Source organism: Falco biarmicus, chromosome 12 (assembly GCF_023638135.1).
Source record: "Falco biarmicus isolate bFalBia1 chromosome 12, bFalBia1.pri, whole genome shotgun sequence".
NCBI classification, from domain to species: Eukaryota; Metazoa; Chordata; class Aves; order Falconiformes; family Falconidae; genus Falco; species Falco biarmicus.
The window spans coordinates 29,101,017-29,125,564 of record NC_079299.1 but is presented as its reverse complement, the minus strand read 5'-3'; the positions used below and the strand labels follow the sequence as shown (position 1 = coordinate 29,125,564).

Genomic DNA, 24,548 nt, shown 5'->3' with positions numbered 1-24,548 from the left:
TAGTTTGGCTAAACTGGCACAAATTGGGAGTGATTCCACTACAGCCTAGTGACAGGTGCTGGAGAAAAGCAGAGGACATCAGCAATATCCAGTCCCAGTGACGTTTACAAATTATGCAGTGATTTGTGCAACACCTTTTGGTGACATGACACCACCTGTCCATTGTATTTCTTTAGATACGTGAAACCAGTTTTGGTTTCTCCAGCAGTTTCGTGAATCCTCTTAGCTTCATTCTCTCCTTGCTTTACTGATTACTTTGCACTGTAGGGTAGAACCAAATTTCTTTCAACTCGGTGGACGTGTGTGGCTCCCTGCAGCATGCAGAGCTGGCTGCTACTGATCTCGTTCCTCAGGTGCAGCATCACCGAGTCATCTCTGCATCACATAAGTGAGATCATTTCTACAGGCATTTCAGCTCCTAACTCAAGAACAAGTTTAGTTTAGTTAGACATCACAGTGAACCAGAGTAATGGGGACAGAAAATAGAAAGGCCTACACTCAGAGGCCTTTTTAACAAGCAAACACTTGAAAATAGTACCTAAAGCATTTTTTTTCAACCTGGTAATTAACAAAGTTCCTCAAAAGATCAGTGTTTTGAATCCAGTTTTTCCAAGATTAATGCTTTACTTTAGGTGTCTTGTAGCTTCTCTGGCTTTAAGGGAACTACTTAAGTGGATGAAGGTAGATATGGCTGCTACATTTTTGAACAACTGTGTACTACTACGTGGGTTGTGATAGCTCAGGACTTTGGAACACCGATGGAATGTTTTCTGTTCCCAGTGCAAGTGTTAGACAAGTAATGTAGCTTTAAAATATGTATTTATTCAGCTTTAGTTCTGTTAAATGCTGGCCTTTTAACAATAGCCAGTTTAACAGTGGGAGTTGCATGGCTGTAACAGAGAAAATTTGCTGTACAGTATCCTCAAGTTACTTCTTCTGGATGCTTGAACAGATTGTTGCAATTAAAAATACTAGATTCAAAAATGCCCAGTGGCTAGACACTGTTTTTTTAAAAACTTCTAGCTGTACAAAAGGAAAACAAAGACGACTTCATTTTCCTAGTGCTGGTGATGGAGTTGCCGTACTGCATCCAGTGACCTCAGCTTCAATATTTAACAAAAACTGTAAACAGTCCAGTCATATTACAAGATGGATAGACATGTACAATATTTATTAGCCAGCAATTAACAATCGGAGAGATTTTTGTTTAATCTCTGGTCTTCTTAGCTGTGAGCAGAAGCAGGCGGAGGGGAGAGAGTTTACTTGGCCTCATTCCTGACCTCCAGTTAATTTATGGAACAGATCTTCATCCAGTGTTTCATTCTGGTCTTTGGAACGGGTTGACAAGAAGATGTAGCCCCCAATATACTCATGGATGATTTTGCAGTCTGCGCTCAGACATGTGAAAGCGATAGATACGTTCTGATCAAACTCGATTGCAACCTAAATAAAATGCATATGGCAAAATCAGGAACAGAGATAAGCTGCAGCCAGGAAAAAAGAACAAATGTGAGAGCACAGCTGGATCAGAAATACCATGACAAAGCAGTACCTGTCCCTCCTAACCAAGATTTCTGGGTCTACCGGATTGACAGGGTTTGGCTGCTTGTTTCTCAATTTTCTGCTATGGCAGGGCCCTCTTGTGGTCAAAATATTTTTGCTTGTTCAGGCAGGCCACAAAAACACGCTTTCAACTAGATTTTTTTCTAATGGCATATAAAGTGAACACTGAGAAGAGCAGGAATGGCACTCCCAACTCTTTATACACTTAACCAGTAATGTTTAACACTGCCATAGTTATGTGCTGACCTTAAATTTGCTTTTGATGTTCAGGTTTTGACTTCCAACGACCGTCAGCTCTAAAATCCACCAACCTGAGCTTAGTTGCTACCTATGGATTCTGCCTTTTTTTGAGAGGGATTTAAAGCAAACCCAGCAGCTTTGCCCAGAATTACAGGCTCTGGCACAGGGAGTACTGCAGGAGAGCAATAGGGATTGTACCTGATCTCTCCTAGCTCCTGCAGATGGATGCAGAAAACTGTAAGCAGGAACAGTTGCCAGGCTGCTTGAGTTTACCTCAGGTCATGCTAGTTCCACCCTAGAAATCTACAATTTATAGAACTGGCTTCAAGCTTTCAAACCCAAATTCTCCAGTGGACTGCTGGGCATCAGCTGGCTGCGCTGGGCAGCCGTCATCGGGGTCAGGACCACCCCAGTATAAATCATACTACAGAGCTTCTTGGGACTGCGTATTGACAGAGAGAAGCTTGCATTGTGGCCCTGCAATCTCATTTTGGGATTTGAAAGACAAACTGGGTTCCTGTATACTCAGTCTGTAATAGACCGAATCACCACAATTTAGAGGGTGATGCATGAGTTAGAAGATTATACACAGAGTTAAAATTAGATTTTTGCTGACAGAGCAGTAAACATAATGGATTGGAATTTACCTTTGAGACACTGTATTTCATTCCATCAAAATCAAGGACAACTTACAAAGAATAAGCTTGGTAGGAACCTTTAAAATTGGAGATCTTTTTAGTTTCTGATTTTTGACTACAGACTCCATTAAGAAAAAATTTAGACTGCTTATTCAATAACATGTCACAACACGTTCAAACTCTTTTCACTGAGGTTTAAAAAGATTTTCTAAAACATCTTCCAGCGTCTGAAATGCAGTCACTGAAAGCAGAGAGCTGTTCCAGTTTTACCTGGCGTATTTCCCAGTTCACATTCCACTGCTTCATGTTGGAGAACCTCCATGTTGTGATAGGATCTCCTGTGGCTATATCTATTCGTATCAGCCTGTTATAGGACACCCCAAGCACATCATCCTTTTTGCTTCCTTTAAACCTGAAAAAAACCCAAAACCTTTGAGCAGATCTGGTTTGAAATGATTTCTGTCTAGAGAAACATTTCACCTGCCCTCCTCTGAAAGTGCAAAAAATATGGGAAAAGTCACAGCAGCCTGGCATTGAGGAGAGTTGGACCCTTATTAGAATGTTATTTGTTAATAAAGCTAAAATGTAGGCTGGTGAGCTATGGTGTAAGATGGGAAATAATCAGGCTAGATCTGGTAGATCTGGCTGAAATCTTTCCAATTCATTGTTTTCCACTGAAAATTACTGTTCTGCCAAAATGCATGAATTTAATTATATTTTTACTGGAAAATTGTCAACAATAATTTTCCTTGCTTCATTTCACTAACGTTTTAACATGTTCTAGTTATGTTCACCTAAATTATACAAGCATACCAAAATAGATTTAAAAGATACTTTATATTATGTATCATCATTAGCTTATCAAAACAACTGTTAGCAATATATGCATGTTTCTGAGTATAAATCACATTACAAAAATACTGAGATATTTCAACTTTCTTCTGATTAGAGACAAAAAATAAATACAAAAGTATCAGAACTGTCTGGGGGGCAGAAATTTCTGAGTTGGGAATAGCTAGGAAAAGAATACTCCAGTGAAGAAACCACCTTCCTCTACCTTCATGCTGAAAGCTGCAAGAAATATCATCCGTCTGCTGTTAATATTTTTGATCCTGTTTCTGAACCTTCTCTCCTTAGATGAAACTGGCCCTTAGGGAAAAAATGTAACCTGGACCACAATTTGTGCCTTAACGCCCCCACTGAGATACTGCCCATTAGCTTGCAGAAATTCATCACAAGATGTTTTGCTTACACTCCAAAATGCAGTTTAGATGTTGGGTTTGTTTGTTTAACAGAATTAGTGGTGACAGATGGGGCAAAACACCTTTATCTGTTAGTAAATTAAACGGTGATGGGGAACATTCCCAGGCACCAAACTCATGTTCTGTTCAGTTGCTAGAAGAGTCCCAGACAGTCTTCTGGCTGCAGCTAAGCAGCGCTCTCTCAAATGATTCCCTGGTACAGCTCAGGAACTGGAACATCCAAGGACCAACACGATCTGGTAGGTCACACGAGGCTACTGGGTTCTGGGAAGTCAGAGTGTTTCACAGTACAGATGGGGGCTGTCCTATGCCAGCTGGCTGCCATGCCAGAAAATGGTTCCCAGCTGGTTCAATTTATACTACAGATGATTCCTAACTGGCCCCGGAAGAGGTGTTAAGCACAAATTAAGAATGGTGCCTCCAAGTATGGTTGTGTCAGTACTTTTCAGATTTTTGGTATTTTGTCAAGAGAAAAGACTGCAGGTCAGAACCTTGTCATATTCAAGGTAAGTGGCCAGGGAAACTTGTGAACCCAACAGGACCTTTCTTGTGCTGACTGCTCTTGCATATTAACCTAAAAAAAGGGTAATTTCCCATTTTCTTAATGAAATGCCAAAGAAATTAGCATTTTATCATATTCCAACGAGCAAGAGTCAGAGCAAACAAATATCCTGCAAACCCGAGAACACCAACAAGACATGCATTTTTTACGTCTTGTTCAGTTTATGTCAATAATGGTTTAATCTTAGTGATGTTACTTCAGGCAAAACTTGACAGGTCTGTATGAAGGCAGACATATAGGTGACTCCAGGAACGGAGTTACTGAGTGCTACTGCTATAGAAAAAAACCCCAACAGTATGGAAGTTACTAGAATTAAAAGAGGTCTGTGTGTGGGGAAAATAACAGAGAATGTTTCCAGAGCAGGGAGTCAAAAAACTTCCTGCAAATCACTAAGCGTGAACATGTTATGGCAGCTTGACATCGGTGTAACAGTGTGCTTACCTTACAATGTAGTAGGATAAGCCAAACTCAGGGAGGGACTGCCACGCTTGAATAAAACGCAGCTTGGCCTCCACTAGTGGCATGTGGGATACATTTTGGTGGGCTTCCAGAATACGAGCAACCAGCTGGGAATCACAGGATGAGAGAAAGGTTTCAGTTGACTGGAGAACAAAAATACCCTTGGCTTTCACTAAATCAAACATCATTAGCTCTGATGCCATGTTCAGACACTCGGACATCACTGTTCATGCACTGTACAGCAAAGAACACTTGGGGACGGATCCTGAACTAAAAGGGCAGAACAGTGCAGCAAGGACTCAGGTCCAGGCTTGTGCTGCACTGGGTCTAGCTCCAGCATACCGCTGTGGAGACTGTGTCCTCAGGCTGAACTCTTTCACAGCAGAAACAGTGGGCAAGGAATTAGGTGGGGAGGAAGGAGAGGCACACAGGCCAAGAGGACAGGAAGACACTGTTGTTTAAGATGCAGGCAGTGACTTCCCGTCCTTAAAACCCCTCCTTTCTTACTCTAAAGAGACTTTCAGGGACAGCGTTATCAGGAGGAGAACATGCTGAGTGACTTAGGAGGCGGTGTGGAGGTAGGAGTACTTAGAAGAAGTGCTGAGACACCTGTCCCTGTGTTCAGTTTAAAGAAAAGGCCTCTTGCAAAGGGACAAACGAGTACTGCACGGTGATTCTACTGTATGGTTTCCAGCCTCACCCCTAAGCAACCATTGGAACCACCCATACCCAACCATCGAGCCATGCTCAGGATACCTGCTTGGGCTTGTATTTTTTGGTGTAACGTAGTGAGACGAAGCATTCTGGTTTCATATCTATGCTTTCTGGATCAGAGACAGCTTGGGGAGACATGGTCCAGTTCTTCATCTTTAGAAATGAAAGGATCTTGTGGACCTCAGGATGGTAAGAGCTGTCGGCCATTGTTTTGCCTTTTGAGGCTAAAACGCAAGCAGCCATCCACCGGGCGTACTGATTCTCCTGCAACAAAGACAACTGTTGGATATTTTTGCACAAACCATTTATGAAGATGGCTACTGCTCATGTGTCTTTCACTGCGCAATAAAACCCCTCTGGAGTCATTCTGCTTAATTTGCGGGGATGCGTAGTTACCATAGTACTGTTGTTCTTCCCTGACTGGGCTTGTTCCACTTACAGGACTGCCTTTGCAGAATAGTTTGATTTAAAATTTTCAAAGAAATCTAGTACTTTGGAATACATTCTCTTGGAAATTTTATTGCACGACCGTTTTCCACCTAATGAACATTTTCACACAATTTGGATTGATACACTGCAATATGAATGAAATAAACTGAAACTGAAAATTATTCTAAGATCCTTATCACACTACCCTCACCTGAATGGGGAGAGTTCTAATTAATAAAAAAGAAAAGAACAAACCCCAAACCTCAGGTCTCTGAAAACACAGGAACAAAATACTGTAACTTCTTTTTACTTTTTTGGTAGTTTGGTCTTTTTTTTCTTTCCAGCAGCTTTACTTGGAAACTGATCATAAACACAGAACCATTGTCCTTTTGTCCCCTCGACCATTAAGACTGATCACCATGTAATTCTTAAATTTTACTAAACATGTTGATAATAAACTCTCTGCAGCATCCTTATTTTTCTAATCAAATTCTAGAACAGGGCAATGGGTCTTCTAGACAATCTGCCAATCAGTCTGATATGCAGACTTTTCCTTGTCTTATTACTCACGTTATCGCATCTTAAGTATACTTCATTCATGCCATCAGCAACAGGAATTAGTAATTTGATTCCAAACTTCTTCGCTGCAACATTTACATCTGGTACAACTTCACATCCTAGGTCACAGAGAATCAGAAATAAATTAATTTATTTAGTTACTACATCACTAACTTTAAGTATTGATTAATAATACAGAACAGTACTTAATGGTTGTTTTCCTTTGAGATCAAGGGCCAAGACTTTCGAAGCTTAGGCCTGGTGAAAAGTTTCTGTTCTAGTTCACTGCCTGGTCTGGCTTGCCAGGGTGATGAATGCTCAGAGAGCATGTTAGTCAAAATGGAAAAGAAAGGATGCAAGTGCTCTCAAAATGTCAGCCTGATCTTAGGAAATGCTGAACACCTGAAATGGAGAGGAACTGATGAGATGGGCACTTCTGGAAATGTTCCCCTAAGTGACTTGAAAGCCTGGACTGTATTTTCAGAAGCAACTTAGTACTGACAATGGGATGCAGATGACATCTACAACAGAGCTAGCCAGTTGAGGGATCCCAGAGAACTCTAGGAACCTGGTATTTCATGCTGATGGTGCTATTACAGGACTTCTGGATTCAGCTGGAGTCAAGGATGCCTACAGTTCCCCCTTGTGTCAAGGGACACCAAGGCTGTGGGCTATCTGGTGAGGTTCCAGCCACCCTGGCTAGTTTTACCATGCATTTATCTGACCTACTGAGGATATGCAGATTGGTATGCAGAGCCATTTGTTCACAGGGATCAATCTTCTTTCTATTTCAAAGGTTTCTTCTAGGATGAATCCTGGGCATCACTGGTTCCCTGACGCTGAACAAATGATGTCCCTGCAGGAGCAGATGTAGATGGAGGCTATATATGGTGCTGGTGTTTGCCATGTGCACACCCGGGGTTTCTCTTCCAGAAGTATCTAAAGCTGCTTGTAGCTATGGAAATCCCCATGCATGTTACAAACAAGGCCCAGGGAAGGTCTTGGAGCTGTCCTTGCACAGCAGTATCTAGGTGCAGCCTATGGCATTCCTGTCCACTGCATCATCCGTCATCCTCTACTACCAGTGTGCATTTGGCAAGGACAGAGGTGAGTACTACCATTTAACACAGAGCAAAAATATTTGGAAATAAAAGTGTCACACAGATCACATTCTCTATCTGACTCATCTTTAAGTGAATTCAACAGTACATGGCATTTTACAAGCCAGGCCCAGATGATGTGGGTTTGGGCTGAGCTATTGAATCCTTTTTGTTTAGATCTCTTCTGTAGATGCAGTCTGCATGCTTTATGAGTCTCGATAACTGAAACAGTTCCAAGACTAAATGCTAATGTGCTTGCCTTCCTGAGTGTTGCAGGGATTTTTTGATTTATTCAGTTCATGAATGCAATAGAAAAAGGAAAAAAAGGAAAAGAAAATTCCTACCTTTTAGGTTTAGTTTCTCAATAGGTTCTCCCTGTGCAGATTCCTTGTTTTTAAAATAAGATACTGAAGTGTCTTTAAAGACAAACCAATATGGTTTGATAGCTTTGAGTGACAGCTTCCTGGGCCTAAAAGAAAAAAAGAAATCACATTTATTTATATTGAAATGTACAAATTTCTAAGTCACTCACAGATATTACTGTGGATCTCACATTGCTTTGAGGTCATACACGTGGCTTCAGCTGGGTTACTCATACTTGTGTCAATGGTGAGGGGGCAAACGCCTGGAACCAGCATTATACCTACCCAAGCTGTCCTGGTATGGACATGGTTTTATTCTATATTAATTATTCTCCATTATTCACAGATTCTAGCTGAATCCCATCTATGATTTCTCTCAGGTTTTTTTCTTTCTAGTCTCTGTGGTTTTTCTTACTTTTTTCCCCCTTACATTCCTAATCAAAGCCATTCCCTTCTAACAGACCAGTTCTGTTTTTTGCATGAATTCAGTAATGCTACCGTAACCTGCTGGTTTGTTTACATGCACTAGAATTAGCTTCGGTTTTTCATAGTTCCTGATCTAGAAGATTTGCACCCATAAAACAAACTTGTATTCATTAAATTGTACAGGAGTAGAGATCATCTTTTTGGCTTTATCTGAATAGTATCTAACACAGTGAATTTCTATTCCTTCACTAAGTTTATGGAGCTTCTGTAGCAGGCCAAGACAAGGTAAGTTTAAACCATCTTCCACTAGGGCAGTGTTAATCCAGCTCCTCACACGTATATATAGATGGATATAATACTAATTTTAATTATTTTACTTCATTTCAATACTTCGCTAATGCAAACTGATTTCCTTCATGGAGTAAATTTAAAAATATCTATTTGGAACCGAAGATTAACCAAGAGGTACTAACGGCTAAACATAATCGTTGTGCCAGACCTACCTGTCTTCAGTAAGAGATAAAAACTGTAATTAATTCTAAGAATATGCTAACAAAGCCACAGGGAGGGGGCAGGATAAAACAGGATAAAATCCCAGATTCAGTGTATTTCAGGAGAGAAAACCAGAGGTATTAGCACTATTTCAGTAGAGAAATACTTCCCAATTAGCTACAAAGGTCAAGAATGAAGTCAAAAAGAAGAAAAAAGGGAAAAAATTCCACTATTTAGTACTTTAAATCTAAGATGTTGGTACAAAGAATATACAGCTGGCTGGAAAACAGTGATTTATTATATCCACTCTTGCCTTCTCCGGAGCCTTTCTAGAAATCCCAGTGTAGAAACCTTTCTAAGAAATGGTGATCTTATGTTTAAATTATAGAAGTAACTTGGATTTTCAAAACTGCCAAATATGTTGGCTTTTAGTTTTCCAAGTGACAGTTTACAGTGACATTCTTCAAAAATAAGGGACTATAATTTTTTTAGACTAAAAAAATTAAGTTGCTGAAAGCTTTTTGTTGTTCTGCACAACACAACAATATGTTCTCCACATTGTTCTCCACAATGTTGTCTCCTCCCTGAAAGTAGTATTTACTAGTGTGCTAATGCGGTGCGTACTGTGAATAAATGTGAATAAAAGTTCACTGTATGAACGGTCAGCAGTACGACATGCAGAGATTTGCATTTAGGTTTACAATTAAGCAAATAACTATGGTAACAAAATGTGGGTGTACCTTTAAAGACATGTTTTACACCTTATCTAGTTTCTACAATGTCTTAGGTTTAGTAAACGATTTATCATGTAGATAGGAAATTTTTCATGATGAAAAATAACTGCTGAATGCTTTTAGAAGCAAACGGTTCTACTACTGGGGAAAAATAAACAGTCCATTGTTGGAGGTGAGTAACTGACAGAACTTAAAAGGCTTAAATCCCCTTTCATCTTAAGCCACCTTAGTAAATTGAATGCCAAAATTCCTAATTGGAAATTAATAATTAACAATTCTTAAACATTAACAACAGATAACAAATTTTCAGGTGCAGTATTCAGTTCCCTGACTACAAATAAGATTTTTCAATAGAATGACTCTGATAAATATTCATGCAATAAACTTTCTCTCTCTAGAACATGAAGACTGTTTTGTAATAAAAGGCATTACAGACTTGAGGTCACTGCAGTCATTTAAATAACCCATAAATCAACGTATTACAGTGAGATCACAGAAACGCGTTTTGATATTAGAAAAAAACCAGACCCCATGTTAAGTTAGAAAGGGGTATTTTTTTTGTTTCTTTTGTTTAATAAAACAAATAACTTCCCGGAGTTGCTTTTAGAAATTCTTCTCAGGGAGAGCCATTTTTTTTTTCTAGCTTTTCATTGGCAAAAACCAGTAAAATGTGATTGAAAACAAAATTGTAGACTCTTGTTTAGAGATTATGACTGATTAGCGCTAGGAAATATAAAGAGCCTGGTCTTTAATAAGCATAAAGTATAGCTACCCCAGCACCCTAAAAGCTAGAAAGATTTGCTGAGAATCTTGCTCAGAAGCAGTGAGATAAAGATTTGAAGAGGATAATATTAGGTGAGTAAGACCTATCTGGTGTATTTGTTAATTTATAGCTGTAGGACCTACAGTTAGATTAGGATGAAAAACTAGAGATCTCTTGTATGGTTAAGCTTTTTGGTTTTAGTAACTCACCTAACTAGCCTGAGATAATCAGCAAGTTTCGGGATGTCTGTGATGTCCTCCTATCAGGAATAATTAGGAATAATTTTAGTACAATGCACTTTGTAATTGTCTGTTAAAAAACATAAGGAACCAGGCAGGCTCATCAGAGACAATGACATTTGACACAGTGAAAGCAATTCTGGGATCTGAAAGGACATACCAAAATGTTGCTTGCATTTCCACCTTCCAGTGTCACTTCCAGATTAGAGAGTGCAGCTTCTACTTCATCTACTTCTGATTCACAGGTGAAATCTTGTGCCTCTGATGATAATGATAACTTGCTTATGTGATACTAAAATAAAACATCAATATATATATATATATAAAATCAATTAGCAACACACAGTCATAGCATATGAAAACGGGCTATTTGGTCTTCTGGGTCTTGCACAATGTGTCAAATTCTGCAGCACAGAACCATGGTTTTTTTCACAAGGAAACAGGCACATCCACTATGATCTCCAGCGCAATTACTGGTAACAGTTTCCTATTTTAACTGACAGTGTTTGTATTTCTTCGCTGTATGATTGTCCCTGTTCTGCGGGGCTGACAGTGCTAATGTTTGCATCCCTAGTACTGTCAGCTGTAAGTGCCATCCACACCAGGTGGAAACTTCGCAGCAAGTTTCTGTGGTGTTCCGCAGTGGCAGGCCATGAATTTTTTGGCAGCTCTGTTTACATTTAAAAGGAAGGAGTTTATTATTAATAAACACTTGTGCCTTATTACCTACAGTAAGGGACTAAGCCACACTAGATGATGTTAAATTTCTATGTACTCCATAGCATCCCTGCCTTCACATTGTGCTATAGGTTTTTTTCAGTCTGTTGTGAACGTATGTACTTACACATTAGAGAAGTTTCTAGGAAGAATATGTGAAAGGGTGGCAGCTGGTACGGGAAGCAACACATCATACTAATCCCCTTCAGAACAGACTGGTATCAGAGTTATATCCTGGGTATGGTTTGCTTTAGATAGTGTTAGTAAATGGTTCCATAATTGTGTGTGTCAGTTTGAATAATGGTGTGCTGGTACTGAATTTAGCTGTTTAGTTGATGGATGCTGCTTATTGTTTCTCACTCAAAGAGCAGACCCGCAATCCAAGCAGAGCTATTGGCCTGGGCTCTATCCTAGTCTTGTCCTAGCTTGTGTCTGTCTCTTGAGGAAACGGGTTTTGCAACTTGCATCAAGTACGTGCCTGTAATGCAGCGAAGATCAGCATTTCTTCCTCTGTGCAATCAATTTCTTCTAACAGGATGGCCCAACGGGCTTGTTCATATATTTGGTTTATTCGCACTGCATCATACTGTAGCAAAAAAGAACAACACTGGTCATTAATGACCATCAAGATATGGATTCATGATCTGCTGCAGTTGATCTAATATTGGGCTGAAGCCATAACGGTTGTTTCTTTCCACCCCCCACCTCTGCCCTGCCATATGTTCCCATTCTGTTACTAGCTGATGTGATTGTGTGTAGGGTCACAGTGGCTTGCTGATCCAACAGAAAATTAACTAGGAGTCCTTAGCTGAAGCAGAAGGGGAGATTAAGACATCCCCTTTTTGTGGTAGTAGCCCTTGGACTGGCTTAACCGAAATGTGAAACCACACTGTGATAGTGAAAATAATGTGACATGGCCGACACATGACATTCAACAGCTTACTACTGCCAAAAGACAGAAACTCTTATTCCTCACTTCCCCTCTTCTGCCCTTGGCTTTTTCAGTTCTGGCTTTATCTTTGAACTGGCTTGACATTTGTCAGTCAGCTCCTACTGCGAACTGCTTTAACTCACTATCCATTTTTCAGATAGTGATCGTTTCTTATTATCTTCGTTAATAAACTGAAGTGACTCACAGAAATATTCAAGCCCCAGAGCTGCTGAAATGTAGGTGATGGGAGGGTAAACCTTGGAGCGTGACCTCTCCCAAGAGTGGTGAGCTATGACGTTGCCTGAAGCTCATTTGGGTTATTTCATCCTATGGCTCCATGGCTGCCTCTGGGGCAAAGAAGGGAAATCTTTGGGCTGCTGAAGTTGAGACAGGTACTAGAATTTTAGTGGGGATGGCATTTACCGAAAAACAGGCCACTGGAACTAGAAAGTGCCCTTCTGTTTATCTGAGATGCCTGAAATGAAAGAGTTTTACAGAATTTACAGAAAACAACATCAAGGCCAAATCCGCTAAAATTCACATTTGAACTCTTGTTGATTTACACTGGTCAATGATCGTGCTTTTATTTCACTAAATGTATTACCCAGGCTGTAAAAGCACTGGCTTAACACAACCACTGTGACTGCCTTTTAGTGGAAATGAAGGCAAACGAGAGGCAACTTGAGAAAAACATGTAAGTGACTTTTGAAGACCACGTCCTGTTTTCAAATGGGACTTAAACCCTTTTGCTGAACTTTCCAAAGGTATTTAATCACCCAGCCACATTGAAACAAATTTAAGTGCCTGAGCACTTCTGAGGGCTTCAGCCCAGAAAAACTGAATATTCAGCGAAGGGCAGCAGAACATAAATGTCATTTTTAAGTCCATTTTTCAAAAATAGGGCTTATACCCATACATCATTTAAGATACTGTTGGTTTAGTTTTCCCCTTATTTTTTCTTGTTAAAAGAGAGGCAGAAAGTAAACCAGCCCCTCTGGAAATCTGGATACTGTTTCTGGCGTTCTTCAGATATGATCTTTATACCTAAGATCTTATTTCAGGTGAGGAATGGTGGGTGATTCAGTGTCCAGAGGGGAAAAGTGCAGCTTTAGCTGAGGGGAAGAAGTTGAATATGATCTCTGAAGGGCCTGTAACAAATCTTAGCTAAAATTTGGTATCCTTGTGCTGTATAGCTCTTTGACATGAAAGCAGGCAAACAATGAATAGCAATAAAAACAAAGCTCTTACTTTTGGATTCAAATCAAAGAAAGTGTAATATTTAAAGCGCAAAAGAAGTTGATCATCTTCCAGAATGCCTTGTTCCATAAGTGATCGAGATGAATCTAGCCAGCTGTGGAAGAAAACAACCCACAGATTCATCTGTACAGGAAAAACTATCACACCTGCAGAGCTCCAATGCAATTGTGAAACAAAAAGTGGGAACAAACAGCTCTAATTCCTGCAAGTCTGGGGAAAATTAACGTAACTCGAGAAGGCGGAACGTTCATACAGATTTCCAACTTTCACTGTATAAACACAGTACCTATAGTCTTCCTACTTTTTTCTCCAGTGCTGTTCAAAACATCAGAAGTAGATGCGAGAAGCTGAGCATTAACTAGTTGTGGGGTGACCTATGCCAATAAGATCCTTTCTTCTTGATTTACAGAAACCGGAGGTTTATTTAAGCCAGGGCAAAAGTATGCCTGTAATATTTAGAACTCCCACTTTTCATTTCAGTATTTTCTGGGGTTTGATTCTACCTACTTCTGTTCTCCAGTGAAATCCAATGGAAATAAATATCCACGTCACTGTTAAACGCTCCACAAATCTAAAAATGACAATCTGTATTTTAATGCTAGAGAGACAATCCTCTCAAACACTTGCACCACCAAAACTCCTCGTGCTCTGTATTCTTCTGTGGTGTACGATAAACAACGTTTGCTTGTGTATAATTCAGTAAGTCACCTATTTGTAATGCTTTACTGAATTTATCCAGGTGTATTTCCACTGTCCATTTAAAGCCTTTAAAGTTTGCTATCCAAACTGTCCTTTAGCTGCTCCCACAGTGCTAAACTGGATTTGCCTTCATCTAGCAACAGAATTTAGTCCAGAACCTGCAACATTACATCAGTCATCACTTTAAAACAAAGTTGCCTAACCAAGAACGTTGAATAAGGAAAAAAGATTAAAAAGAAGAAGCATTTCTGAAACAAAACCTAGATCAAAGCATGTTTTCAAGTATCAATATAGCCATATATCATGGATTTGTTTTCAAATTCTGCTTTACACCTAAAAAAGCTGGATTAATGGTACCCTTATTGAGCCAGCCAACAAAGATCTCAAAGAGAGGCATCTTACCCTGCATTGAGTTTGGCTTTGTCAGCTAAAGTCCGAGGCTGGTACATTTCTGCTAGTGTTTCTGGAGAACAGTTGAGATGACTGAAGGCGAGGATGCTGCAGTTCTGCTCAGTCAAGGGACTGTCACTGAACCAAGTAATTGTAGAAGAAGCTGGTGTCCCACTGATGGGATCATAAATGGGTGTCATGGTTTTACTATATAAACCTGGACTTCCTGCAAGTTAAGAGAGTAACGTATTATTCCAGGGAAAACTGCCTTCCGACTTAGGGAGTCTGCCGCTGTCCGTTGTAAACGACTAACCCTTTTCTTTCAAGACAGTCTCCTATCTCTGCTGTCTGCAGCAGGCCTTGTCCTTTCACAGCTGAGGCGACCTCGGGACAGAGGTGCTTTTCTTGTTCTGTGAGACATCTCAGTTGTGTTGAGGAAAGGAAACACATACTTTCAAGCCTTTATTTCTCGTTTTCCTTGCAGGTTTCCGTGCTTGTTGAATATTTTAATATTTAAGAGTGGTCTTGTATTTTCACGGAGCAGCAGCACATCCTGTGTGCAGGGCCGCAGCTGATCACCTGTTTTCTGGTATGGCCTTTCTCATATCAATGGAAAGGAAAACATTTATGCAGACAACAGAAAAATACTGATATATTGGAGAATGTAGTACTTCTTGAAGCCACTAATTTCAGGCCAACTGTGTCTCTCTGACTACTGAGCTACATTAAGCCGGTCTCCCTGGTTTTAATGGTATAACAAAAAATTTCTTCCCCTTTTTGACTTCCAGTCAGAAGAATAAACTCATACTGATTTTTCATTACCTGATAATCCAGAACTCACTGGAGAGTTGCACAGGTTTAAAATATCTTCTGTAACTGGTTCTTTGCTGTTCTTGTCTTTTTTCTTTTTCTTTTTCAGCGTGTCTTCTGATTGCTTCAACAAAGAGAGTTCTTCTGACCGTCTAATATCTAAAATGGCAATTTGGGAAGTGAAGCAAGATAAACCATTTGAAACTTAGCAGATTACATCCAAAAAAAGCCCATCATTGGCAATAGCATTTGGGGAAGCTCCATGTTGCAATCTGGATTTTATTTTTAGCAGGTTGAAAGTAGTAGCCGTGGAAAATCCAGTAATTCAATATCAAGGCCAAAGACTTTGGGCTGTAAGAGTGACAGGATTTAAGCCTGCTTTTGTAGCGAGCGTAAGTGTATTTTAGAACACCAGGGAAAACCTCTTTCTCCCTAATGGCTCTGCAGTCACCCTTGAGCATCATAACTTCAATGAATTTTCTGATTTATGAATAAGCATGAACCAAAATGGAACCACTGTATTTGAAATTCATGCCTTTTATTATTCACTATATTTCACATACAAGATTCTGTCTTGGCTATACGCTGTTCCCTAATGTGCTAGTGATTCAGACATGTATTGCCAGTTGCAAACCTGGCACTTTGTTTCTGAAAAACATTTTTATCCTGGGATATGCAAAGACATTTTTAACAGTATTCACTCATGAGGAAAGTTACTGACTCAACCTGGAAGAAAAATGTGGGCAGAAATATTTAATTTGGCCAAATGTCAGTTGAACAATTATGGCATCATTTTATCAGAGCTGTTCAGTATAACAAAGACATATTACACCTTTCACAATCCACTGCTGTAAGATTAAATTGAAAGTTCCGCTGTGGTCAATACGAGGCGGTAAATTCCTTCTGAAGATGGATGTGTTATTGGGCTAAGCTTTGAAGATCTAAATTAAAATGAGGATTTTAATCCCCATTTTACCTTAAACCCAAGGGATTCTGAAGACTGTTTGCAGCCTTGACTTATTGCTGTTTATCACAGGCACACAGGTCTGGCATGCTCCAAAACCTCTTCTCTACTCGGAGGTGCTCCATTATTGGAAAGAGCAGAGACCTGGAGACCCAGTGGTGCCAAACATTGATGGGCTTGTCTGGCGTAGTTAGGCATGCCCCGACCTGAAGGGGTTTCAGCACATAGAAGTTCTGAACGTTCAAAACGTGCTCCTTCTGAAGTAAATACGTGTAACCAATAGGAGAAGTTGAGCATCATTAATGGTAGTGAAAATAGGTGATACATCAGTTGACACCAGTAAAACTGCCGATGGTAAAGGCTGGCGTAGATTAATAAACTCAAGGTCTTAACTAATGGCATAGAATAAGTAGGACTGAGTCCCTCTCAAGGAGGACAAGGATCCTCTCAAAACCATCAGCAAGACTTCGACTATCCAGTAGTCTGCAGCTCATGGGACACATTTCTAACACTGTTTGCATCAGTTACCACGAAGACTGAGAACCACTGACATGCGCTGGATACTAAAAGGAAAAAAAATATCTGTCTTTTGATCTTGGGTCAACTCAATCAAATTTCACCTTGAGCTAAACATTTTTTTGAGTGAGGACTTCACATTAAAACAAAGTCACCTAACAAAATACTCCAACTTAGCTGCCAAAGGGGATTTAGCTTTACTTACTGAGAATTTTGCAGATATCACTGACAGCTCTGAAAACCATAGAAGAGAAGCTGACTTTCAGTCGCACAGTCTTCATGTTTGGCAAGCGAAGCCGCAGCATTTTGTGCTGAGTAGTAAAGAACAGCTTGGCATCTGCCTGTACCCCACATTTATCAAGTGTCCAGTGGGTTTTCAGAAGCCAACATTTTTTTTGCTCCCACCAAAGAGCATAGTCAGACCAATCTTGTGATATTTCTAGGAAAAGGCAAAATGGTTATTAATAAACAACGGAGCAAATGCACAGAAAACTTGGTGCTCTGCAAAAAGGAGCATTTATTTACATTAAAGCAGCACCTACAGTTCCTGGGACCTAGACCCCATTTGCTGAATACTTGTGGCAGTCACTGGGAACTAACTTTGTTAGTTAACTGAAGAGTTAAACTAAGTGCTGACTGTGGCACTCCCTTAATCTTGCAGATATCCACAGAGAAATATCATCTCCTGATTCTGGTGCTATACATGGTCCAATGCTGCATGGATTGTGCTGGGATACAGACTAATAACAAAGGTACCCGCTTCACAACTTGATAGTGCAAACCGAAATTCCTCCCACAAAACCTTGTGTGCACTCTGATGGGCACAAGTTCTTCCACAGCCTCCTGGGAAGCACCACTGCACAGCTCCTCTCTATAGTGTTAAGAACCAGCAACGAGTCCCTTGAAGTTTTGGTGACACACAGCTAAGGGCTGTTCTCGGCGCTCCTCTGTGGCTGCAGGCAGGCGAATAAGGATGTTCACCCGAGTGCAACATTCTTTAAATAATCAAGGAAAAGAATTATTATTGAGAGTAGCCCTGTGACAATCAGGAAAGCATTAACAAGCTCTCCAACAAATAAGACCACCTTCTCTACCACAAAGGATGCAGAAACTTGTAAGAAACGTAGAAACTTGTAAGGGAGGTAGAACGGGCATGATGCAATATTGTACAGTTAGATCTTCTGTTAGTCTGTGCAGGAGGGCAGGCTAGTATGACTAACCAGGGACTGAAAAGGGTTGCCTACAAAAACTTCTGAGAATAGACAGGCCTGCCAAGAGAGGACTGTCTTATTTCATTAACATGGACTTGCCTGTGTTTTGCTTCAGTAAAAAATGTTTGTGTATTTTGAAACACACAGATGAAGTAAGGCTTTCTGAATCAAGGACAGATAGGAGACTTTGTTCGTGACTTAAGGAGTTTTGGAGGGGGAGAACAGTGGCTTTTCTTTGATTACTCTTGAGCAGTAAGCTATCCTGCCCTGAAAGGTGTCAAGCCTTGACCAGATCAGCATGAGAAGCATGTGCATAAAGAAAGAGATAAAGCATTGCTGCTCTCAGTTCCATGGGGAATTCCAAGATTAGATCCCGGATGCCAATGATGTGTAGTAGTGGGTAAAGTTTCTGTATGAACTTGGTCAAGTTGTTTCAGTCTTCTGCATCATTTCTCATTCCTCCTCATCAACTCTGCTAGGTAGGGGTTACTCCTCAGTGTATCTATAACACAGTAAAGGCCTATCCTATTTTGGAGTTGCTTGGTAAAAATTGTGGCTCGAGAGAGCGGCTGACACAAATCACTTACAGATTTGCTTTAAATATTATTTAATATAGAAAGCTTTTTGCTCTAGTTGACTACTAATTATAAAAATACTGTGAAAAATTAGCCTTCTGATCCAAGTGAGAACTCCGGCTACCATTGGTTTGCTGACTGAATTGTGTGTGCAAATATGCAGAGAACTTGGTAGAAACATATTACAGATTTGCTACCTGCTTTAATGCTAGAAAAGAAATTCCCTGATAAAATCGCTGTGTTTAAGTACAGCTTTTCCGTCACAAAGGGTGTTCATGTAAAAATGTCCTTCCGTTGAATGGGAGTCTTTTGGAAGGAATATATTGTGCAACTCCATTTGTTTCCTTCAAAACTCGCATTTGAAAACAAAACCTTTCACTTGGTAGTAACAACTCTGAAATTAAGTTGCTGATTTAAAATTCCTTGATGCTCTTTTGCTGAAGCGTTTTGTTATAGCTCAGTTTTTCTCTTCTTGTTTGTCTGAAGTCAAGCTATGTAAAAAAGACTAAAGTTTCAAGGAGGCTCTTGTGACATTTTTGTTGCCGCAAATCTTTATATTTCTAGAGCAATGCCTAGAAACGCAAAGCTCATGGTCTTCCCACTTGGCGAGTCTTATCTAGCAAACAGGTTCATTTCCATGTGAAGCTGGTGACCGAAGACTTCTAGATTTAAGAATCCCAGGAAAAAGAACAATACTTGAATAATGAGTCACATATGAAAACCCTGTAGCATTGCTACATTAATCAAGTACCGTACTATATTGTCTGTATCTATCATTCTGCTGGCTCAGAGTACACATGGATTATTTTGGGAGGCAGCTCCGTTTGATGGCTTTGAGTTAAAGAAACCTAGATTCTGTTATTGCCTGCAGCATTGACTTGCTGTGACTGTACAGGGGGTATTTTACCTTTCATTTCCTAGCTTTGACTCGCCAATCTCTGCTCTTCACAGCTGTTCCCTACTGGATACATGCAAGGGATAAGGTGGCTCAGACTGTGGCTAGAAGGCCACAGTAGCACAGGAAACAGTAATTTCTGGAGTGCCTTTGTAACAACTAATCCTGTCTCTCTGACTGCTGCAGGTGGATAAATAGGGTATCAGCTACCTTTATTGCCGCTCAAACCAGCCACCTGTGAAGTCTATCTGGAAAGGGAGTTGAATAGTTAGTCTAGTCCAATTATATTTGTCTAACTGGAAGACAAAAACAAAGTAAAGATTTGCTTGCGCTGTGATAGTACAGAGGGTTTAGTCACAGACAGGGTGGGGTTCTGGCCACATAAAAACCCTGAGCCTGCAGCACCTACATGCTCCGTGTACCATTACAAAGAAAGTGAGGCAATGCCATTTCACAATGTGCAGGAGCCTCTTTTTGTAGAGGGAAAGCTGCATGTATTACTTGAATAACACTGTGTAAATTAAACAGGTCTTTACTCACTGATTTGCTCTACTAATTTCAGCATCAGTCCTCCAATATGAAGGTCCCCTGTGACCCGTAGTAAAAATTCCTTTTGTACCTCTTCATGATGATGATCAACTGTCACCAAGAGCTCCCAGGAGTGAGACCCATATTCACTTGAGGAAATCATTTTGGAAAAGTCTATGTAAGCTCTACAAAAAAACAAACAAAAATATTTTCCCTTCAGTCTCTGAAACAAATGCATTTCTCCATAGTCACACAATACCTCCACGCTGCCAAGACTTCACATTGGCCTTGGCTGGAACTTCTGTGTTACCTTGTTACCTCTGCACTAGACTGTGCTCTTGTGATGACTCTTGCAAGACAGGCATGTGGGATTTTTTGGTTTTACTCCGATTCTGATCTCTCCCCTGAACTCAAGTGTCTCCAGTTGGGTAGAGACAGCCTGGTTCTACCTGGGTTTCCCCACTGTACAGTGCTAATCCACCAGTCTGGACACCGCAAAGCCTGTGGCTGTGGGTGGGATCTGTTTTGGCGATCTGTCCAATAAACAAAGGAATTTTGTTGACTTGTACACTTACAGCTGTAATTTTCACTGCAAATGAAAGTCTGCACTTGCAGTTCTGTCAGCTTGGTCCCATGGGACCAAAACCAGAGAGTAGTTTTACCTATTTGGGTAGATGTTTGGGGAGACAAATAACTTTAATGGCTCTCTGCTGGCAATATCCAGGCCCATAACTGCAGTTTCTGCTGTCTGCTTGCACAGAGATGTAGGCATGTATCCTGTCTCAGCAGGGTGAATTGTCTGAGATCCCACCAAGCTCCTGCCAGGACTGGTGAACAGTAACCCTGCCAAGCCAAACTAGAGGAGATGCTCAAAGTAGCAGCTTTGCTTATCATCAGTAGAGTTCTGCAAATTATAGGTATAAGGTGACTGATGCTGCAGGAAGGATCTGTGATATTTAACCAGGGACAGAAGATAGCAGATTAGCACTCAGTACCCTGTCAAACCAAACCCAAAGAAACAAGCCTTTGCAGTTGAAGTAGATGACTTCCACTTACTGCAGACTTTCAGCAATACCTGAGAACTGAAGTCACAGAGGGAGACTCTGTTTAAGATGCCATACACAGACTGCTTCTAACAAAAAATAACTAGGTGTTGTTTACAAAGAGGGCTAGAGGGGATGTTACAATGTTAACAGACTTCTGTAGCTCTTTTTGAAAAGAGGTATTTAGTAAAACCTAACCTAAAAAGTTATGTCAAAGCCAGAAAAATCAGGGACAGTTGTCACAGGTGAGGAGTGACAGAAGGCATGACCTTTTCTAGGACCGACTGCAGAACAAGATCAGACTAGCTTAGGTTACATTAATGTAAAATTAAGGTAAAGGCATGCATCTAGAAACAGGGTGAAAATTCAAGTTCACCTATTTACCAATTTATAATAACAAATCTTTATGCTACTGTTTAGATAATAAAAGAGTTTTTTAGTGCCAAACAATAGTACTGCAGGGCAGAGCCCAGTTCAATGTTCATTCTGAGGTTCCCTTCCAGAGGCACAAGGAGGCCCTTGCGCCTACACAGCCGCCAGCCCGTTACAGCCTTATCTTCCCCAGACTTTCAGGTGTCATTCATGTTTCTGAACACCTTACGGTTTAAGAATTTCAACAGGAAGACTTCTAATATTTTGTTAAATTACATATCATGCAGTATTCGGATTATGTAGTACAACGTAAACCAAAATCATCTAAATGTTTCAGTGAAGTTCTTTTAAAGTCTGTCCCCAGAATACTATTGTTGTAGACTTGGTTCTTGGTTCATTGAACTCTCTGGGCCTAGGCCACGCCTGGTATCAACTGTACTAATATAAAATTCAGTGTCAAAGGGATAATAAAAATGTGGCGGCAATGACAATGAAAAGTGGTTCCAAAAGTTAAGGCAATGAAAGCGTATCTGTTAAAATTAGACCGATCCCCCCCACTAAATGAATGACAATATAAACAAAACAATCTGCCCAGCCCAAAGGCATCCTTTTAGGGGAACATCACCTTCCCAAGGAGTTTCACTGGAACCGTGCTGGAGTCTGCCCTGAAATTCTAAAGTCATGACAACTTATAGACAGCTCTAACTCAGAGAACTGGGACTTCATAATCATTTGACTCCAAGATGCTAATTTACACTGAGGAACAAATGCTGTTTTTAATTAGGTTCTTGAATGTGCCAGCCTACACCTTTTCAGCAAACAGTTACTGAACCAACAAGGGTTGATACTTTTCCAAGGAGTTTATTTGGTTTGCCTTGGTAAATAGTCATTCTGCTGGACACTGGGAAACACTGTGGCTCTCCTGCCTGTGGGACAGAGCTGGGATTTTGAGTTTGTGCTGCTGCGTGTGACACGGATTTACTAGCTAAGGCATGGAGCCGGGGCTAGAGGGGCTGTGTCTGTCCTGAAGGCAGTGTCCAAGACACAGCTCCTGGGCCAGGCTCCCAGGCAGATGAGGCTTGCAGCACAAGGTGGAGAGAACAGTTATCACGGCACTGTATTCGTAGCAAAACAAAAAAATCCTGACTTCTAAGTCAAAATGCCACTAGTCCTGCTCCTAAGCACCGATAACAGCTTTAAAAATAAATCTGTAGTTGGCCTAAGCACGAGAACTAGGTGATTTCATTTCAGGAGCACAGGTATGAAATCTGGCTACACTTGGTCCACCAGAAGCCAGCATTGTTACAGAAAAGCAACAGTTTCACCTGCCCTCTTGTGCCAGTGGAAACATCCTGGAGCCGATCTGGACTTTTTTTTTTTTCTTTTTAAATTTGGTTTAGCTTCCCCGTCTAATTCTGCACACGAATGCCTGTGCTGACATGGGTGAAAATGAGCCGCCCAAGGGGTGGGTGAAACCTTTCCTTTCATTCCCGCCGGCTTGGGAAACCATGGCCTGGGCGCAGCGCCTGGCGCCGTCATCCCCGGAGCCGCGCTGCCCGCGTCCTCCTCCAGCCAGCGGCTTTCCGAACACACACGAGTGCCTCTGACTGCCGGAGCAGGCGGCACAAACAGAAGCCTGGCCTGAGAGAGGCAAGCCGAGCAGCTGGGGCAGCCGGTGCTGTGTGTTAGGGGCCACGGCGGCGGGACCCGCGGGCCAGGCCGGGGCTGCCCGGGCCCCACAGCGCGGTCGGGCGGTGCCGGCCCAGCCCGCCGCTACCGAGCGCTGCAGCCGACGCAGGTAGACACGCAAAAAAAGCAGCGATTCCTCTGCGGATCGAGCTCCCCGCAAATTTTAGCCCTTACAGCTCCCAGCTTGAAACTGTGTGTGGGAGTAGAGGAGGCTGTTGCTCGTAGCGGAGCACGAAAAGCCCCGCTGTAAGGTGAAGGGGTAACGCGCAGCGCGGTGTTTCCCGGCCTGGTTCCGCGGCAGGCGCCGGGGCCGGGGCGGCCGCTGGAGGAAGCGCCCGGCCGCGCCGCTGGGCTCCCCGCGGGGGGGGGTCCCGCCGGCGGCCCGCAGCGCCACACGCCGCCGCGGCAGCAAGCGCGCCCGTGCAGTAATAGTAAAAATAAAACCGAAAACAAATGTAATAAAAATGCTGCTGCTAATAATAATAATAAATCCCCGGCAGGCCTCCTGCGGCCCCTCCGCGGGGCCGCCCGCGCCGTGCCCGCTCCCGGCCGGCGGCGAGCTGCCCCTGCCCGCGGCCCCTCACTCACTTGCGGTCTCCGGTGGCAGCGCCGTGCCGCGCCTCCCCGCCGGCTCCGCTCCCTTCGCCTTCACCTGCCGTCTGAGGGCCGGGCGGGGAGGGGAGGAGCGGGCCGGCCCCACCGCCGGCGCCCCCGGGGGGCGGCCCTTCCCGTCCCCCCGCCCCGCTGCGCTGGCGGCCGGCCGGTGGGGAGCTCGGCGCCCGCGGCGGTGCCCGGCCCCGGCCCCGGCGCTGCCTGCCAGCCCGCACAAGTGTGTGCTCCCGGTGGCGGCCGCCGCCGGCCCGGGGCCACCGTGCGGCTGGAGCGGGCGGTGGGAGCAGCGGCGGGAAGGAGCCGCTGGCGGAGGCGGCCGGGGAGCCGGTAGTTGCCCTCCGGGAGCCGTGCCTGAAATGCTGCCCTATCAACCCTTCGGGAAGTGAGAACTGGGGCAACGGTACCAGAAATACCACTTACAAGTTAAACGTTAACTTTAGGGAAAGTTTCAAACAGCTCTGAGTCTGCTTCAACACCGACCAGTGTTTGAGCACACAGCCAAGGAGACAGGCCACTCGGTAGCGACCATGGCTGAAGGATTTCCTCCTCCTGTCCTGGCAGAGTTCCTGCCTGAGGCTGGATGTCGGGTGTGAAACGGAGTGAAGGAGTGGTGGGACACTCACTGGAGCCACGTGCAGACACGCTGTGGCAAGGATGGTTTCTTGAGGGACTCCGTTTGTAGAATCATAGACTCACTTAGGTTAGAAAAGACCTCTAAGATCATCAAGTTCAACCACTGACTGACCCAGCACTGCCAAGTCCGCCACTAAATCATGTCCTTAAGTGCCACATCTACAT

General features: G+C 42.3%; 1 protein-coding gene and 1 long non-coding RNA gene across 3 annotated transcripts in view; one reads left to right on the top strand and one right to left on the bottom strand.

Annotated features, from left to right (window-relative positions):
* The window catches only part of LOC130157330 (uncharacterized), a 29,976-nt gene extending 22,113 nt beyond the window's left edge, over nucleotides 1-7,863 (top strand). Inside the window, exon 3 of the long non-coding RNA XR_008824809.1 lies at nucleotides 7,222-7,863. This is a non-coding gene — a long non-coding RNA (uncharacterized LOC130157330). The remainder of the gene's footprint in view (nucleotides 1-7,221) is intronic.
* FERMT1 (FERM domain containing kindlin 1) lies at nucleotides 1,143-23,987 on the bottom strand. Of its 2 annotated transcripts, none has more exons than XM_056356733.1 (15): nucleotides 23,727-23,987; nucleotides 20,047-20,219; nucleotides 17,031-17,264; nucleotides 15,358-15,504; nucleotides 14,548-14,761; nucleotides 13,438-13,540; nucleotides 11,737-11,844; nucleotides 10,702-10,833; nucleotides 10,512-10,561; nucleotides 7,870-7,994; nucleotides 6,438-6,544; nucleotides 5,481-5,702; nucleotides 4,707-4,831; nucleotides 2,712-2,853; nucleotides 1,143-1,443 (listed from the first exon to the last, which is right to left on the bottom strand). In XM_056356733.1, the coding sequence occupies exons 2-15, from the start codon at nucleotides 20,195-20,197 to the stop codon at nucleotides 1,270-1,272; spliced, it is 2,034 nt and encodes a 677-aa protein (XP_056212708.1). In that variant the 5' UTR covers nucleotides 20,198-20,219; nucleotides 23,727-23,987; the 3' UTR covers nucleotides 1,143-1,269. The 2 variants fall into 2 exon arrangements, with proteins under 2 accessions (XP_056212708.1, XP_056212709.1); XM_056356734.1 differs by having other exon boundaries at nucleotides 20,126-20,219; nucleotides 23,727-23,907.
* Between the last annotated feature and the right edge of the window lie 561 nt (nucleotides 23,988-24,548).